This window comes from Sparus aurata, chromosome 17 (assembly GCF_900880675.1).
Source record: "Sparus aurata chromosome 17, fSpaAur1.1, whole genome shotgun sequence".
Classification (NCBI taxonomy): domain Eukaryota; kingdom Metazoa; phylum Chordata; class Actinopteri; order Spariformes; family Sparidae; genus Sparus; species Sparus aurata.
The window spans coordinates 27,137,452-27,155,197 of record NC_044203.1 but is presented as its reverse complement, the minus strand read 5'-3'; the positions used below and the strand labels follow the sequence as shown (position 1 = coordinate 27,155,197).

Here is a 17,746-nt window from a genome sequence, read left to right as displayed (position 1 = left end):
CCGCATTCATTCACCTGGAAATTGATGGAACCTGGCAGAAAAAAAATTGCATGGATGGTGACTCACATTTAATTATCCTTTTTCCTTTTGCTTGTTTTAGAAACAAAATATATATCAATCGTCCAGTTCCTGCAAGTGTATACATGTGTATACATTACAGTGTATAAAGTTGCAGCATCCCACACAACGCAAACAAAAACATTTAAATATCGATCTTCACAAAGACATGTGGACACAACCAATACTTTTTGTTTATGCCTCTGTGCAGACTATTTTTGCTTATAGAAAAATCAATACAGCTTGAGTTATCAAATCCAACGTGTGTTGGAAGAGAGTGCCAAAGGCGAGAGCGAGCGGCAGCAAAATCGATCCTGAGATATTGCCTTATTTAACAGGTGCCATAAATAGCAGCATTATGATGTTAACTATTGCCGAAGTTACAGGGAGGACAAGGAGAGGTCAGACTGCATGTTACACTCACTTTTTGCCGACTCTAATGCGTCCATCGTCTCCGTCTAAATGCAGCATCCTTTTCTTTGCCTAACTTCCCTCCTGCAGGCGGGATGCATTTAGTTGTTCCCTGCATCTAATGCCTTGATAATATATTACGCATTATTCTCCTGCTAAAATGAACTCATCAGATTTTATCAGCGAACCACTCGTCACTTTTATGATAAGGTAATCTCCGGTAACCCGCACCTTGCTGAAAGGGGGCCTGTTGACAGTTAATTGAACAGGTCTCATGCACGCGCGTGCGCACAAATGAATGCATGGACTAAATAAAGGAGACGTTCGTGACAAGACAAGTGAAAATTAATCAATGAGGACAATTAGAAGGGAACACAAGCAGTTTACAGAAGTCAGTCCATCAATAAGAGCAATGCATCATTTTGAAGAGGACTGGCAGGGCTAAGTAGATTCCATTAGATACATAAATGTAGAATCAAGGTGATTAATTGATAGATGAGGTGCATTAATACAAGAAAAGCATGATAATAAAACTGGGTAGGAGAAATAAATGGATATTATAAACCACACAACAGCGCCAGTAGCAGATTTATGTGTTGCATGAACGTACTTTAAGAGAAGACCACAATGCATTTATTTAGAAAATCCCATTTCCTTCATTACCACCACTTTGGATTTATATTAGCATCGTGGCGCGGCCGCCGTCAGCCGCTGCTTTTTGCTTATAATTAGCCTCCGTATCTAATGTGCGACTATGTGGCCGTGCTCCAGCTGCATTCTCCGAATGTGCGTTGCCACCCTCGGCGTGCCCCTTGCTGCAAGTGAGCCTCCGATATAACCTCTCCCTAATCCCTTCACCACCTCCCTGCTCGCCTCTGCATGTGAGCCATCTTGGCAGAGCTACAGAGAGAAAAGGGGCTTATCGGAAATGTTATTCGTGATGCCTGGACGTCACAGAGAGGCCTACTCGCCATTCAGGGATAAATCTTGCTCCTCAAGTCTGATCTTAAAAAAAAAGTAACAGGATTAGAATGGGCAGTGAAATGCATGTGTAGTAACAGCAGATGTAGAGTGTTTCAAACTTTACACGCACACTAAAGTGGCTTTGCCTTGGCTGAATGGTAAACGGAAACAATAGTAACGATGCTACACTTAAATCATTTCTACGACAGCAGCTGATCACTTCAACTGTCTCAGTTTTGTGACCCGAGCTCTACACTCCCACAAACCTATTTTTATCAATCAGTGATTCAGCCAGTAGTCAAATATGAACAGGGCTTTGTGTTTGGTGTTATTGTGGCCATAGGTGTGTGCGGACCACCTGTGGCACAGGAAGCTGGTGGGAGTTATCAGTGGGTGTGATGGGAGCGAGCATTAGTCATGCCAAATCGAATCTCTCCTCTCTTTTCCTTTTTTGTTTAAAGGTTCTGCACTCCCCACCATGCTGCGCTGACAGCTTCATAATGGATGGCAGATAAGAGTGGAGACCTCTTTCTGCACAGATGAAAACTTCTTATCCAAGGAGTTGCAGAGTTGCCAGGTACGAATATACGGTACCACAAAACGAATCTGGGACACATAAAACACAATTCGTCGTCCATATTTGCCTGAAAAATTGCAACTCTAGAGCTTTTTTTAGGAAGCAAGATCACTATCGGGTTTACACGGGTGAGTCCACGTGGCACTGTTTATTCATCGCACAGTTACTTTATAGCCATTTGACCCATAAAGTTGGTTCTCATGACACCAAGCAGCCCCATATACATTAGCTGTTGCACCATTTCAATACAATATTTCACATACTGTTTGTTGCTTTGGGTCAGCACTTCATTACCCGTGTCCTTACATACTCATGTGCCAACCAACGTGACGGACTGCAGGCCAAAGTGGCTTGAATCTTTATTTTTTATTTTTTTTTTATCTGTCATACAATTGTTATGACAGTGTAACCACCACACATGAAATGGAAATCTTTAATATGGGTTCCTAAATGAGACACATGTCTGATTTTTTTTTTTGGCAATGGGAGCTCAATCTGAGTAGTCAGCTTCACAAGAAGAGGGGTCGTCTGGACCGAGTGTTCTGCAGCGAGAGTCCTGTGAAGGGGTGCTGGCAGATGCAGTTAAAAGTAGCCCTTGACATTCTGATAATTTTTGGTGACACACGACATCGCGATCCCAAGACACACACACACACACACACACACACACACACACATCCACGTACCTTGGTACAGAAGTAGCACCTAATGCTTCAGAGACAGCGACAATTAAAAATCATGAATCATGCTGGCTGCCACTGCACATCAGCTTATAAATGAAACTGCGAAAGCTGACTTCAGTGGTCTCCATGTTTACACCCGTACAACAGCATGCTGCATCTTGGTTATCGTCACAGGGTGTAACACCGATTAGGCTAACTAGACAAAATTACAAATTAAGTAATTACTAATCAAAGAAAATCCATCTCATTTGGATGCTGACATTGATTAAATCCTCACTCAAATGCTTTTTATTTGCTGTTTACCTATTCTACCACTGGAGGCTGTAAGCACGACAGAGTTGTGCTTCTTTACACACAATCCAAGTACAGGTAGAAAGTTGTGAAATCCACACGATAATCCCATCTGTGCGTACACACTGTGGATAAAAGAGGGCCAAACAGAAAAATCCGATCCGAGCAATACATCTGATTTGATTACTAAGGCTTGCAGTGAGAACAGAACTGGCGCTAGGCTTAGTTGCAGTAAGCTGAACCAAGTGAAGTAGATAATCAATAATGTATTTGTGATGATAATGTACATCTCCTAATATTTACTTTCAGTGCACACATCATGTCTCACAGGCGTTTTTCCTGTCTCTCACAAAAATATGTGTATATTTATATACACATAAAAGTCCCACAGCGTACGACTTTGCTGTAAGTTCAACCTCGGCACTCCTAAGACAGACTTTTCTAGTAGGCTGGTATGCTTACTGTAACTGGCAAGCAGAGCCGCATCTGTTTTCTGTCTTGATTTAGTTTTATCCAGTCGAGAACAAACTGTGGGCTAAATCCATAACATAGCGAGAGAGAACGAGGGAGAGGCAAGGAAGAGATCTCGCTGTCTTTGCTCATGCTCCTCTGACAGCTACAGAGGCATGAGAGGACTCCTCTAGGTTACAGGTGCCATGCCCGCAAATGTCACACAAATAGATGAGCTGGTGTTGTCTCCAGCAGTGAGACAGAGAAAAGGGGTCAACCATGCAATGATGATGAAAACCAATATCATCCAACATGGTGTGACCGGCAAGAGTTTGACACCGCTGTGTCTCAAGGGGAGGAAATTGAGGATCAGAAGTCATTCATCCAAATTTTTGCCTCCGACATCAAAACCAGAAGGTCACTTTGACCTTTTCATGTAGCTAGCAACAAAACACCAAACACTAACCAGCTCTTCTAGTCTGTTGGACTTATTGCTCTTCCCCATGGGGAATTATGGCGAATGTTGTGGACCGGTCCTCGTTTTATCCTTCTTCTGGTCTCTCAGTGTCCATCCATCAATGAAATACATGTGTAAAATTGCTGAATCACTGTAAAGTCGTCCGTAGAATAACTCAAAAGTGCAATGAAACCTTCTTAGTTCTTCAACATGAGAGCGAGAACAGACTGTTCAGTCGTCTAGATTAGAACACGCTGGAGAGTCGGAGTATCTTGGGATGCTTGTTCGACTTTTGATGCTCTGAAGAAAAAGACACAATGGCTGAGAAGTCCCATTCATGCCACTCATTCTGAACTTGTTCTTATGAATGTAATATCTAGGCTCGCGGAAGAGGAGAGGAGGCCGAGCTGTGTGGTGCTGGTTATAACATTCATTTTATTTTAAGACAACAGAGACTGACCAGACAGTTTTCTAATTTTTAATTAACTGCGTAATGAAAGATGACTCTGATGCTGCTAATCAGCCTTCGGGAGTGATGAAAGTTACCGCTTTAGGATCACATTTTTAAAACTTTACAAGTGAAGGCAGTGGGACATTTATTCATTATACATAATGCATAATATTTTAGATGCTGCTAATTGCTTTTTTTCTCCAAATGTAACAGAATGGTGCGTCCCACGGGGCGAGTTTGTGAATATTTGTATGGATCTGTGGCTGAAAACAATACGAAAAGAACTAATCACACAAAAAAAAAAGGCTGTTTTGTTATTTTTAAAAACCCACCTGGGGCACTACAAAGTTTGTTTACTCGTCTCTGATTGGCCCAAAGTGGGACTCCATCCTTTGTAGAGGGTGACATGTTTTTGAGAGGCTCGTTCTATCGAAGCATCTTGGCGGACTAAGTGACTGAGGATTTACTCGCAACCTTCTCATTCACTGTCGCCGCTGTCACTTTGCAAATCTAGCGCAAGTTCCACCAATTAATGGCTCATAGTGAAGTAATGCCGCATGTTTCCGTAGACCACCTCTCATTATTTTGGAGCTGTTTGTTCAGTTACAGCAGAGTCACTGGTGGCTAGAGCTTAACAGATGAGGTCTCTCTCTCTGAGCAGCTGTTGCAGGTTATTGATGACCTCATTAGAATGCTGCCTGCGGCACAACGGCTGACTTTGAAGGACTTCCCATATGCAGCGGCACAAACCGCCAGCGAAAAAAAAAACGCGCGCCACTCGCTTTCGTGCCAAACACCATTTCCTAACAGTCTTTTTAGACGGAGGAGTGAAAGGCACGGAATTTGCAATGCCGTTCAGTCGTTGAGGGGGTCCCAGATTCTTCTCCCAGAACAGGAGGCTTTTTATTTGCAACGTATGATTTGAGCACTTGGAGGAGATCCAGGAAGCGGCTATCCAGATCCCATTCCCATTACATATTAATATGTCTTATCCCTTTCCTGCGACCATTCCCAAGAAATGTTGTTATTCACCCAATTTAAAAAGTTATAGACGACACATTATATCTCCACATTTAGTTTTCACCATGTCACCGAAAAAGGGTAAAACACTGTCCCGTTTCTGCTCGGCTACAGGTGCCGTCTCTTTATCTTTTTATATCCGGTATACTGGCTTGCATTAACAAAGGCTCATTGAGCAATAATGTTCTGTAATTAAATATGACTTTACATTTGGCCTTCCTCATAAACGCCGGCGACAAGGAGCTGCAAAAATAAAACACAATGGGGGACATAAATAGTTATTTTCCAGCGGCTCCACATTAACATTTTTGTAGCTTTGTGCGGATATTAAAAACAAGTCTTGCACGACGGAAGTCATCTGCCATAAATACCAAAAGTGAGACACCACGTTTTAATCGTGCACTTAACGGGCTGCAGAGCGCAGGGGCTTTGTATGTGTGTGTGTGGGTGTGTGTGTGTGTGTGTGTGTCTGTGTGGCATTGGGGAGATGTTAGTTATCCGTCTGAAACAAGAGGGAAGCCCTGCCAAGATCTGCCACAGTCCAGAAGACTCAAAAATCGACTGTGGATGGAAAATGTATCAGAAAACCCCATGACAAGATCAATCATGAATAAATGAATAAGAGTAAAGAAATGTAATTCATTATAGTTCAGATGTCCAGAGTCTGTTGAATATTCAGGACAACACACGCTTCATTTGTCACCATTGAGATACGACTTTGATTTATCCTAAATAACTGGATTATATAAGATGTGACATAAACTGTGTTTTCTTTATCATTAAACTCTTTGACATTAAACTCGACGCTGCCAAGCACCACCTCGGTCTGAGGAGTCCTAAGCAGCTGTTCTTTCACTTAACCACCACATATTGGGTTAAACAAAGCGCCCAGCCATCACTTGCCATCCCCGCTTGAGGTGCCAAGAGCGCGTGCCAAGTCCCTCCAACTGTCACTTCCTTATTTAATATTAATGAGCAATTTACCGTTCACCAATCCGTGCCGCTACCACTCAAAAAGTCAAATACTTTTTGAACAGGAGTTTTGTTGCCTTGGTGACAGCGTTTTTTTTTTCCTTTTTCTTTCCCTTCTTCAACGTTCTATCGGAGAGCGATAGAGGGAGAAAGGTGACATGGCGGGTTTTTGGACTCCATCTGCGGGCTGCTCAAATTGGCCTTCACAGCCCATAAACTTTCCCCTACCCAGCCAGACACCCTCTAGCACCTTCCCTGTGGACAGGCCATATAATGTCCTCTTATAGACGAGAGACATGAGAGCTGTCTGGCTTCCATCACTGATGATTCTTTTCATTTTTTTATCCTACGATACGCTTGAATGTAGTTTCTGGTGTAATTACTTCCTCTCTGCTATAGTAGAACAGAATTGGCCTCACCCTCTTGTAGCAAAAAGAAAAAAGCCTCCATTAAAGTTATAATTGTGATCAAATCATTACGGCGAATGTGTTGAGCCAGGGCGGAAGCTGCTAGCCAATTCAGAATGTGTACTTTTAGCCCACGGCTGACGAGGCTGTGCGGAGCAGCCAGCGCATACCCATTCACCCGTAATATTCAAGGCTAAGACGAACCATTAACGGTAAACACACCGTCTGTGCAATCTTGATGTTTTCTCAGAACCACCCTTTGAATATTGTAAGGACATTTTATGAAGGTTTACATGCCGGGTGCATTGGCAGCCTCCCAAGCCGAGGGATTGAAATGTAGGGATGGAGTTTGACAGAGAATAGCAAATCATCTGCTGGTGAACTTCATCCCCCTCTGGAACCGAATGAAGTCTGGTCCTGGGCCAACATCAAACAGCCTCACTGTAGGCTGCTAGAAAAACCTTGGGATAAAACACTGACAGTGTTATCCTCAGGTACTGCAAGCAAACAGGTTTGGAGTTCCTGTTTGATGATGTGAAAGACCTGCCTTGCACAACAAATCCACATAAAAAAAAAAAAAAAAAAAACATACTCTAGTTGCTGCTGTATTAGATAAACCTAGCCAGAACCACTCAGGCAGGTCCAACTGTTTTGTTACAGATGCGGAGCAAGTCAAGGTATCGGCTAGTTACTAAGACTCGCTCACAGACTGATCCATATTTGTCAGACTGCAGATTCCCCATGTTGGGGAGCTGGGCAGTCATTGCTGAAGGGAATGAAGGCGACAGCAGCTACAGATTTATCCCGATGTGATTGTAACCTCTCACACGAAAGCAGAGTAGTGCCTGCTTTTGTACCTATTTCCAGATGATGAACTTCACAGCTCTTCATGCTCCTAAAAGCAAGCGTCCACCACTTATGATCGGCGTCATTGTCATTAATACAGTGACATCAGTTGACGACGATTCAAAGCTTTCCCCCCCCCGATTCATCTTGAACACTGAATCCTTCCCATGCACGGTCTCAACAACATGCTAGGAGCAAAGGATCCTCAGCCTTTGATGACTGGATAACATCAAGCGTTTTTTTCTGAAGCAACTTCAGTGAAACATTCATGCTGCCAACGTTTCATCCAGCCCTTCTCCGAGGGGGCTTTGGCGGTTGGCGATGGATTGTGTGGTCTGATAAATATTAGTCTTCTGGCAGCAAAAAAAAAAAAGAAAAAGAAACACAACAATTTCTGTGTTGAAAATCAAATCAAATCAGCACTGTGAAACAAATCTTGTTACTTTGGTGGCAGCTGATGCGTGGACTTACACTTACATTTTTTACGGCATTTAGCAGGCGCTTTGTGTCCAAAGTGACTTACAGTAACTCATACACACATTCATACACTGATGCCAGTGGCTGCCATGCAAGGTGCCGACCAGCACATCAGGAGCAATTTTGGAGTTGCTGACCAGGGGAATCACACTAGCAACCTTCCGAAAACAAGAAGCTGTCTCTACCTGAACCACAGCCGCCCTTGACTTTAGCATTCTTAAAGAGAAAGTTTATCCCAAAATCAAAGATGGCCTTTTTTTTCTCTCACCTGCAGTGTTGTTAATCCATCAAGATCGCTTTGTTTTGAGTTGCTGAGCCTTGTAGATATCGGCCCAAGAGACGTCTTTCTTCTCTAGAATATAAAGGAAAAAGATGGCACTCGGCTTGTGGTGTTTAAAGTGCCAAGAAACTTGAATTTTCCAGAAATCAATAATCCGTGGTCCTTTTTGTAAGCGGTTTCATATAGGAACATCTTTCTTACCGTATCACTGCACAGACGGAAGCGTGCATCTGCTCATGTGTGTAACTAAAGCTGTTGTAAGCGTTGTCGTTTTAGCTAATCTCATGTCTGTTTTGCAGTTAGCAGTCCCCTCCCTCATCTCTACGTCCCCGCATTCACAAGCAGACAGGACCGCCCCTTTTCTGGAGTTCTCTGTTCTGATTGGACAAAGCGGGCGGGGATACCAGGAAGTTTATTTGCTCTCTTACTGCACGAGCAGAGGGGAAGGAGAGACACGGGTTACGGATGAAACACTCTATAACAGTGATGAATGGTCATATTAATGGAATATAGAGTTACCTAACACCTAATTTGATTTATAAAATACAGCAGCTGTAAGCTAGCTGATGTTACAGATCAGCCGATAAGGATGTCATGAATGTCACAATCTCTCGACGTGTCTCCGGCTGATACCTCCAAAACTCTGCAGCTCACGCCAAAATAATCTAAATGAATAAATATCACTACAGGTAAAAGGAAAAATATGTAATTTTGATTTTGGGTTGAACTGTACCTTTAAGATCCTGAAACCATCGTCTGACTGACATTATCTGCATTATGATCAACATACAAATATGAGCACAATGCTCAGTATAAATGTGCTGTGATTTTGCCACATGTAGTATTTACATGTGCAGAATACTTGACATCAGTTTACAGCAATACATTGTGTAGGAATAGTAGCATTCAAAATTATACTTTCTCGGTATGAGATGGTGGAATGAATGCAATCCAGTATCAACACATCACCCCCAGCACCACCGCTGCTGCTGCTGCTACTGCTGCTCCCATCAGATGGATTCATATTGTTCACATCTCATTCATCAGCATGTTGCAGTAGAAACCCCCTGCAGCATTTTCCCATTCCACCATCACCACTGTGCCGCTTGTAGCTCGAGCTGCTTTTCTGGTTTTAACCTCAGCGTTACAATTGTGCCGTGATACTCGAGATTTATCGTGTGGACTCGTTGGCCCCGCGTATCGACTCGAACGCGTCTCGTCACTCTCTGACACCTCTTAGGTACAAGGTGTTGTCTGCCCCTGAGTGTTGCAGCTGATTGCATGTGTTTTGTCTGCTGCATACAATTCGTGGTAAGGTTTCTCAGATGCAAGCACAGACCATTGTTCGTTTTTTTTCGTAAGTAAACAGCATGTAATTATTGCGTCATGTACATTCCCCACATTTGGCCTGACAGTGCGCGTCTGTGTGTGTGTGCGTGCGAGCGAGAGCTTTACAGTGTGCTCAGCCTTCGTTTACATGTGACTCACTCTCTAGAGGGGTGAGTGATTTACATAAATGAAGAGTTGTATCTAATAGAGTGGCCGCTGAGTGATGTTAAACTGCAAAAACACAGTACCTTCTTGACGAACACCACTCCACATTAAATGTTTGAGAGTGTTGTTTTATGCGCATGGGGGGGGAATTGCCTTTCATCCAATTTTATATTTATATTCATGAAAAGCCTTCTACTCCAGTTATTATAAGGGTCAAAGACAGAGAACAGACAGAGCAAGTCACCAAGGCATTTTCGTGGGAAATGTCTCTATCGGGCTATTTCACCTGAAGCCAAATGGATAATTCAATATGATGGCGTGAAGATAAAGCTCTGATACTCGCAGTGTCAGTGATTTGCAATAAAAGAGACGGGGTCTGGAATAAACAATGGTTTTGTCTCATCCCGCCGTTCCGCCATATGGTGTCTCCCTGTACAAATACGATACACTTAATGCCAAGCTTATTATGGAAGGTAGAATATGCATGAGTATTCCCACCGTAGTACCACTTCATTAGAGCATTATGGTGTGCTGTAATTACACGCTCATTAATTGTTCATCATTCTTAATGTTATTGGGATGGACAGCGCTATCGACCTTATTAGTCTTGTAATCCAGCTTTGGCACGTTGCCCGCAAATGAAAGCGAAAATGTATCCATGTCAATGCAACTGATGTTTGACTTGAATCACATGGATGCACATGATGGTTTTCCTGATGATTCTTCTTCAGCTCTGGCTTGTTGGGGGGGGGCTTGTCCTTCAAAGTCTGCTTTTTAAGGCTCAACAAGGCCATCCCCTTCGAATGCATCTGAAAATGCAAAATTCCTGCAGACCAGACCGTTAAACTACCAATGCAAAGTTCTGCCTTCGTGGTCTAGGAAGACCACCGCTTCTTAGACTACGTCCTTCAAAGGATACAGCTGCTGGATTAGGACACAAACAAAATATATTCCTCCAGGATCGATAATTGTAAAATACACTTGCAGTGGAGGTCACGGAAAAATATGCTGTTCCCCAATTACATCAGGCATTTATTGTGAAGCAGCAGTAAGAAATGTGCATTTTACCACGGCTGGAATAAATTGACAGTAAAGTTGGACTACAGGCTGGATCTTATCCTGTGAATCAGTCATGCATTTAAAGGTTATCTGACTCCAATGCAGGCAATGAAATGAGATCTACCATATAGAGAAGTAATTACTAGATGTGAATACACTGAATAGACCATACGTAACATCAAAACCTGGGTTTGATTCCATGAGAATCTTCAGGATTTTAACTTTAAAGTTAACTTCCCGTACTCTGGGCTGTGCAGTAATACCCTCTACTTTTTTGTTCGAAGGTGATATCTACTTTCATTCCTGCAGAACACATTTTTATTCAGCTGTATCCTTTACAGCTACATATCCTGCGCTTCCTGGAGGGAATTCAGTTTTCTGGGATGATGACAGTGCCTATAATAAGGTTCAGCGCACACTGGCCCCTCCTATCAAGCCAAACCTCCGGTGCTGCTTCAGCTGAGATGGGTCTCTCGCCCAGTGGGTCCACAGAGATGGACATAGCATGGGTCGGACATTCATTCACCCCCGAAAGGGTCGATGATGCGCAGCCACGGGGCTCCAGCACATCGCCCCGCAGTGTCAAGCAGAACATCACCCACTGACGGCCCTGTCAAGGTCATCAAAAAGAGCGCTAGTCTGGACATGTGCCATCAGAGTGCGAAAACCACCAGGAGCATGCATGTGCAGCAGACCGAGGCGGTCTGTATAGGAGGCAAAGATGCTGGAGGTCAGCTTTAGGTCATACTTTCTCCATGCAACACTTCACGGTACCGTGCAATATGTGAGAAAACATTCGGAGACATTAGGTTGAGGACTGCGAAGGTACTGCAAAGTCCTAATGTCATTCATTGCCTCAGCTCTTCACAACACGGGCAGCGCTATGTAAAACCACTCCAGATAAATAGTTTATGGTTCTACATTAGGCTGCAGCCCATTAACGTTAAATCAAACATAGACTTTCCGTCATAAAAAAAAGGGAAAATTTCCCTTTTCTTAAAAGCCACTCTAACATAATTGAGCACCTGCACATACAACTGCATCTGAATGGAATCATTCCTTTCATTGAAAGCCATTTAGTAAGTGTGCAGTTTATATTCAAAAAGGCTCATTTCTTAAAATAGTCTATACTCGGTGACCTACTTCCCGAGATTGTTATCTATGTTATTGCACCACCGGTCCAGCCTAAGAGTTTCAAAGCTGAACATATAGCTAATCTTTTAAAGGCACGTGCACACAGTAGCTCGTACTGTTGTATCCATCCTGGCTTCTCTTTGTTTCACTCATTTTCTTTCTTTCTTTTTTTTTTTTTTTTTTTTTTTACTTATATCTCATCTTAATTCCTGCATCGTCTTCCCTCACCGACTTTATCTCCTTTTTTCGCTCCGTCATTAACCCGTTGAATCTTCTCCCCTCAATCCTCTGTACGGCTCTCACATCTTTATGGGTATCATGATCAAATCACTCCTTCATTCTCCTCGGCTTTCTCCTATTCTCGCCCAATCTTTTTTTTTTTTTTTTTCCATTTCACCCCGCTGCTCCGGCTCCCTCCACCTCCCGTGTCCTTTCACATCTCTCTTCTCTTCATCTGGCTGGCTCCTGTCCTCCCTCGGCCTGCCTCTCTCTCTTTTACATACTCCTGATGCTGCTCCTGCTGGCCCCGGTCTGTCCGAAGGGATTAATTGATAGTGAGAGATAATAAATCTTCCCATTAGGCGCGAGGCCCCTGCCCATCGCTCATTATGCGCCCGCTGCTCCTCGACACCGTGGCCTGGGGTTTCCCCCTGCCTTTTTTTAACACGTGCGTCTGCCATCCCGACGCCAGCAAGGTCAATCTTTGCCTTATCACAGTCGATTGGCCACCTCACGTCACAACACGTCTTCCGTCATGCTTGAACGCCACGTGAAGCGCATGTGTTTATTCCTTCCTCCCTCTCTCGTTTTCTTGCAATGCCGTCTTCTACACGATACACCTGAGTAGCTGTTGCGTGCACTGCAGACCAACATAAGAATCCTGTCCTAACAAAGTGTACTTTTTCTCTCTTTTCTTATCTAGGACATGACGATAGGTAAGAAAAAAAATAGAAAATCCATTCCATTGGAGAGGTTTAACGGGACTGAATAATTCCTGTTACCTTGAAAAGCTTATGGGAGATTTTCCATCTTTAAATGTTTCTTTACTTCTCTTTTGTGGACGCAGAGCTGCCACGTGCCTTAAATCCAGGCAGCTGTTTTTTTTTTCCTCAATTATCCTCTCATATCTAATCTCAATTTGAGCAATATAGCATTATCGTTTTTATTCCTTTGTTCGACCTGAATAATAACCGAGGCAAAATATACTGTGAATATTAATCATGCTTATTATGAGGGACCTTTGTTTGAGGCCGTTGGAAAAAGTCACGTTATTGTGTTCTGTGCAGCTTTTTGTTTGACTTTCAGTCGCATAATGCTGAAAGTACTAAATTACAAAGTCAAAATACTTAATCAGTTGACATGTAATTATTGGATCAGCAGGATATTGGCTCATTAAACCCATCCGTCCTTTATGGATTGAATTATTTAGTTTATCTCTATTTCTGCATTACTTCTCCTCGTTTTCTTGTTCTTTTTTTTTTTTTTTTTAACAATTTCTGTTCTGCTTTCTTGTTTTAACTCACCTCAGACCAGGTTTCCTTATGTTTTGCCTGACTGTTGAGTGTTTATTCTGTAATACTGTCCTCCTGTGTTAACGGTCCCTTATAAATAAAGGTTAGTATTCAATATTAGTATCACTTTCATCAAACTTTAGCCAAAATTGTTAGTAATTCTTTAAGATTTCTGTCTGACAAAGACGGGCGAAAAACTTCCTCCGACTTTACTGAAGGAGGAAACTCTTGACTGAGAAGAAAACAAAGAATCCGCACACTGTCCATCACTTGTACTCACTCTGTGAAAAATAAAGTAAATGTGACTGTGCAATGCAACAGTTCTCCCATCTGACCTTTGAACAATAACGATTGCATTATGTCCTTATCTCTATTTGTTTAAATGATTTTTCAGTACATTTGATTGTTTATTGGGGTCTTTAAAAAAATGTAATCTTGTTATTTTGCTACTTATTTGGAAAAGAAATCATAAAAGGTCAGGTAAGTCAGTGCCGGTATTTATCTCAGTATTGGCTTTCTACACAGGAATACTAAACTTAGTGTTACAAACAGGCATTAGCGTAAAGTACCTATAAGGAAGCATCCCACAGCACTGCTAATATGTAACTTCTGAATACTAAAGACTTAAATGAGATTGCAAATATAGTCATTTGACATTTGATAGGTGGCACCGTCCACACACATGGGTTTTCTGCACGGTAACACAACACCAATTAATCAGCAGCTCAACAGGAGATATAAATAGTTTGTATTTTTTATTTAAAACTTCATATAACCCATACAGCAAACTGTACAATTGAATTATTCACAATGTGTTAAAAAGAAAATAATTCAATAGCTTTGTCTATAATATTTCATTGAATTTCCCCCATGTTTTTACTCGGATGTCGGTTATTCTAATGTTCTCTTAACACATACAGTTACTAGGAAAACAAAATCTTTTTTTTTCTTTTTTTTTTACAAAACCTTACAAAAACTATATTCATAGAAATTTCTGCATGTCCACAAAGAAAACCCTGGTTGGCACCAACATATTTTTCCATTTTTGTTTCGAAAGGTTTTCTGCCAAATGAAAGAAGCTGTGCAACTGAAAAAGAAAAGGTATACATAGAAAAAAAAAAAAAAAAAAAGGCATACCGTCGTGACTGCTGGAAAATCAAAACTCATATCACACACTGCTAATGGAACACAGGTTATGTAGCTTACATTTTGCGTTACTTTTCTCTCACATTTCATACAATTTTTGTGTAAAATGACATTATTATTCACATTAATCTATAAAAAAGATGTATATATTCAGTAACCAAACTGACTGAATCAGCCAAATCAGAAACCCTGTCGAAATTCCAACTTATTTTTGATTATGATGACATTTTTCAATTATTTTTCACATATTACAGAAGTGAAATACGAGCAGACTTGAGTCTTTGAATCACCTGCATGGAAAAGCTACAGTACACGTGAGGGTAACAGTAATATAGTATAACCACGTCATCGCCCGTGGCCACACCTCAGACCAGGTCCTAATCAGGATCTCAAGAGCAGTAAAGGTCCAGTTACATGAGAGAAACTCTGCTCTCCCTGCTTGAGGAGGGGGGTTCCCCCCAAATTCTTAGGGGAAGCTCAATATTTCCACATCACCTATTTAGAAATATAATAGCCATCATAAAGAAGATTTACATACATTTTTCACCTGGATGATGGTAATCCAATATACTATAATATAATTAATTTTCATTAAATAATAATAAAAAAAAACAGGTTTGGGGCTGTGGAACTTGGGGTAAAGTGAGGAAGTAGGTTAAAGTGACCTCTAATGAAATAAATCGCATCTATAACATATTTTGAATGTGAACAGAATTAATTTATAACCGTATAAATTTAGCAAAATACATTTTCTCCTGCTGATCTTATCTACATACTCTACTTTGCAGAAGGGAAATCAATAAACAATTATACAGTGAATCTCTACCAAACCAACGCTAAGTTTTACAGATCGGATTTACCTTGAATCATATTTACGATTTTTTTTTTTGCTTTTTTTTTTTATCGACAACGTAAACCTCACAGAGGTTTGCTGTTTCGTTTCGGGTCCCGGGTGACGACAGCTCACAGACTCCTCGAATCTTCTGACGGCGTGACACTTTGCTGAAGATGCACACTTACGCAATAGTCGTAAAAGTCAACATGAACACACAAAATCATCATCTGTCTTCCTTTTCTACTCACCACATTTATCTGTCAGCGTGTTCACACAATTACAAGTAGGGTTTAACTCGGTCCACGTACGGTAATTAAACAGAAAAAAGACGTTCAATGACCTTTGTAATCTTTGCACTTTTTTTAAACAACACCCTTGGCTAGTTTTCATGACGCTTATGCTTCAAAACATCAGTTTCCTGCCAAAATGCCTCAAGATCACATCTGATAGATGCAGTAACTGTTCAAAACTGTGTTCAGAAGTACTGGGGGACATTCGATGGTCCTGCAGCCACACACATGTAGGTCACTGGATACAATTAAATGCACTCAAAAAATGCATTTTAGCTTTAAGGTCACAGTCTCTTACCTTGTCTCTCTGCGACTTACGATGCTTTCAAAAGCAGAAAAAAACCTGATCCAATGCCTTCAAACCCAGTCAATTTTTATATCCGATTTGGTTCATATAATTGCTCAAAATTTCCGTGATTATCCTTTTAAACTTTACAGAAGACCAAGGTTGTGTTTTCATAAAGACATTTTATCGGGTCATTCATCTTTTTTGTTCTTATGCGACGATTGTTTGACGTTAATAAGTGTTGATAACAGTATTTTTAGGGGAGGTGGTCTGCAAAACCAGGCAATATAATGCCACGAGTGTGCCGAATACAATTTAACTTTGGATACTATATATTACCCTGCACGGTTGGAGAAACTGTAATAGCTGATGCCTTGATCGCCCCATTTAAACCACTCCAACTGACATTGCGTTGAACACAAAAGAAGTGCTCTCTGAAAGGCTAAGCGAGCGGGAGCTGGCCCATACTGTACTCTGTAAAGTTCTGCTGAATGGTTGGATCTTTGGCAATTTAACAGATTTTTCTAAAATTCAATCATTTCCACATGAGGAGTACAAATCTAACCCCATGACAACATGATCTAATGGTTTCGCGGTTGAAATCTCCGCATTCAGGCTTCGCTTTGCATCGACGGTTAAGTGTTTCTGTGGAATTTTGCGCGACGACTGTCTCGCCACGTGTTTCCACCAACACTGCAGACACTGAACCCTTGTTCCTAGAGGACATCATGTGTCCCTGTGAAGCATGCTTTCAAAAGACCCTGCAGCTTATGACTCAGCCACTCAAGCCCGGACAACATGTTTGAGGTAACATTATTTTCTGCTGTCAAAAGGCCATCGGGGAGTTTGTGTAAATCAACGGGGATAAAGGCTAAGAACTTGATATCGTAATTTGACCGTGTGGCGAAAACTGATCTCCAATGAAAACTGCTCTTTCTTTTCCTCCTCGCATGTCTACTGTTTATTGCCATTCCCACACCAAAGCGTGTCTTCGTGCCTCAGTCCGTAATTCCCCGATAAAAATTCTCAGTCCTTTCACTGATTGAGGATTCCGTGAACAGTGTGTGTGTGTTTTCTTTGTGTTTTTGTGTTGCGCACGTAAACATCAGACTTGAAACTGATTATTTGGGTGGACTGTTTTTTTTTTTTTTTTCCCCAGAACCTCCCCCAAAGATTTTCTTTTTGTGGTTTGGAATACAGTGGTGAAGGTTGTCATACCTGTGTGGCTGATGCCGCCATTTTCAGTTGCCCATGTTTTGTTAGTGTCCCCATGTCACTGTGGTTAATGGTGAATCTGGTGATTCCATCTATGCCATTGTCTCTAGTCTCTGGCACCACCCCCGACACGTTGCTCAGGAGGCTCTTGCCCTGGGGGGAGCACATTGTCAGGGGAACACGGGGGTCATCCCAGGGCTGCAGCTCATGTTGTCCTTTCCCGGGAGTCGTCGGTCGTTGTAGGCGTGCATGTTGATCACTGCATCCGTCTTCACCATGACCGGAGGCTGAGGCTTGTGCTTCACCCGCCTCTCGCAGGTGAACGACAGTCTGATCTCGTCCACCATGGCACTGCACAAAGACCTCTGGGCAAAAAGGGAGGATTGCGGGGAGGGGGAGCAAGGGGGAGAATAGGGGGAAAGGGACGGGGGGTA

The 17,746-nt window shown here is 42.1% G+C and overlaps 1 protein-coding gene across 2 annotated transcripts in view; it reads right to left on the bottom strand.

Moving 5' to 3' along the window:
• Nucleotides 1-14,278: 14,278 nt before the first annotated feature.
• grik3 (glutamate ionotropic receptor kainate type subunit 3) overlaps nucleotides 14,279-17,746 on the bottom strand; it is a 100,927-nt gene continuing 97,459 nt past the window's right edge. The window contains exon 16 of one of the 2 annotated variants that reach the window (XM_030393817.1): nucleotides 14,279-17,677. In XM_030393817.1, coding sequence (XP_030249677.1) covers nucleotides 17,483-17,677 — 195 coding nt within the window. In that variant the 3' untranslated portion in view covers nucleotides 14,279-17,482. The remainder of the gene's footprint in view (nucleotides 17,678-17,746) is intronic. The other variant, XM_030393816.1, reaches the window with a different exon arrangement.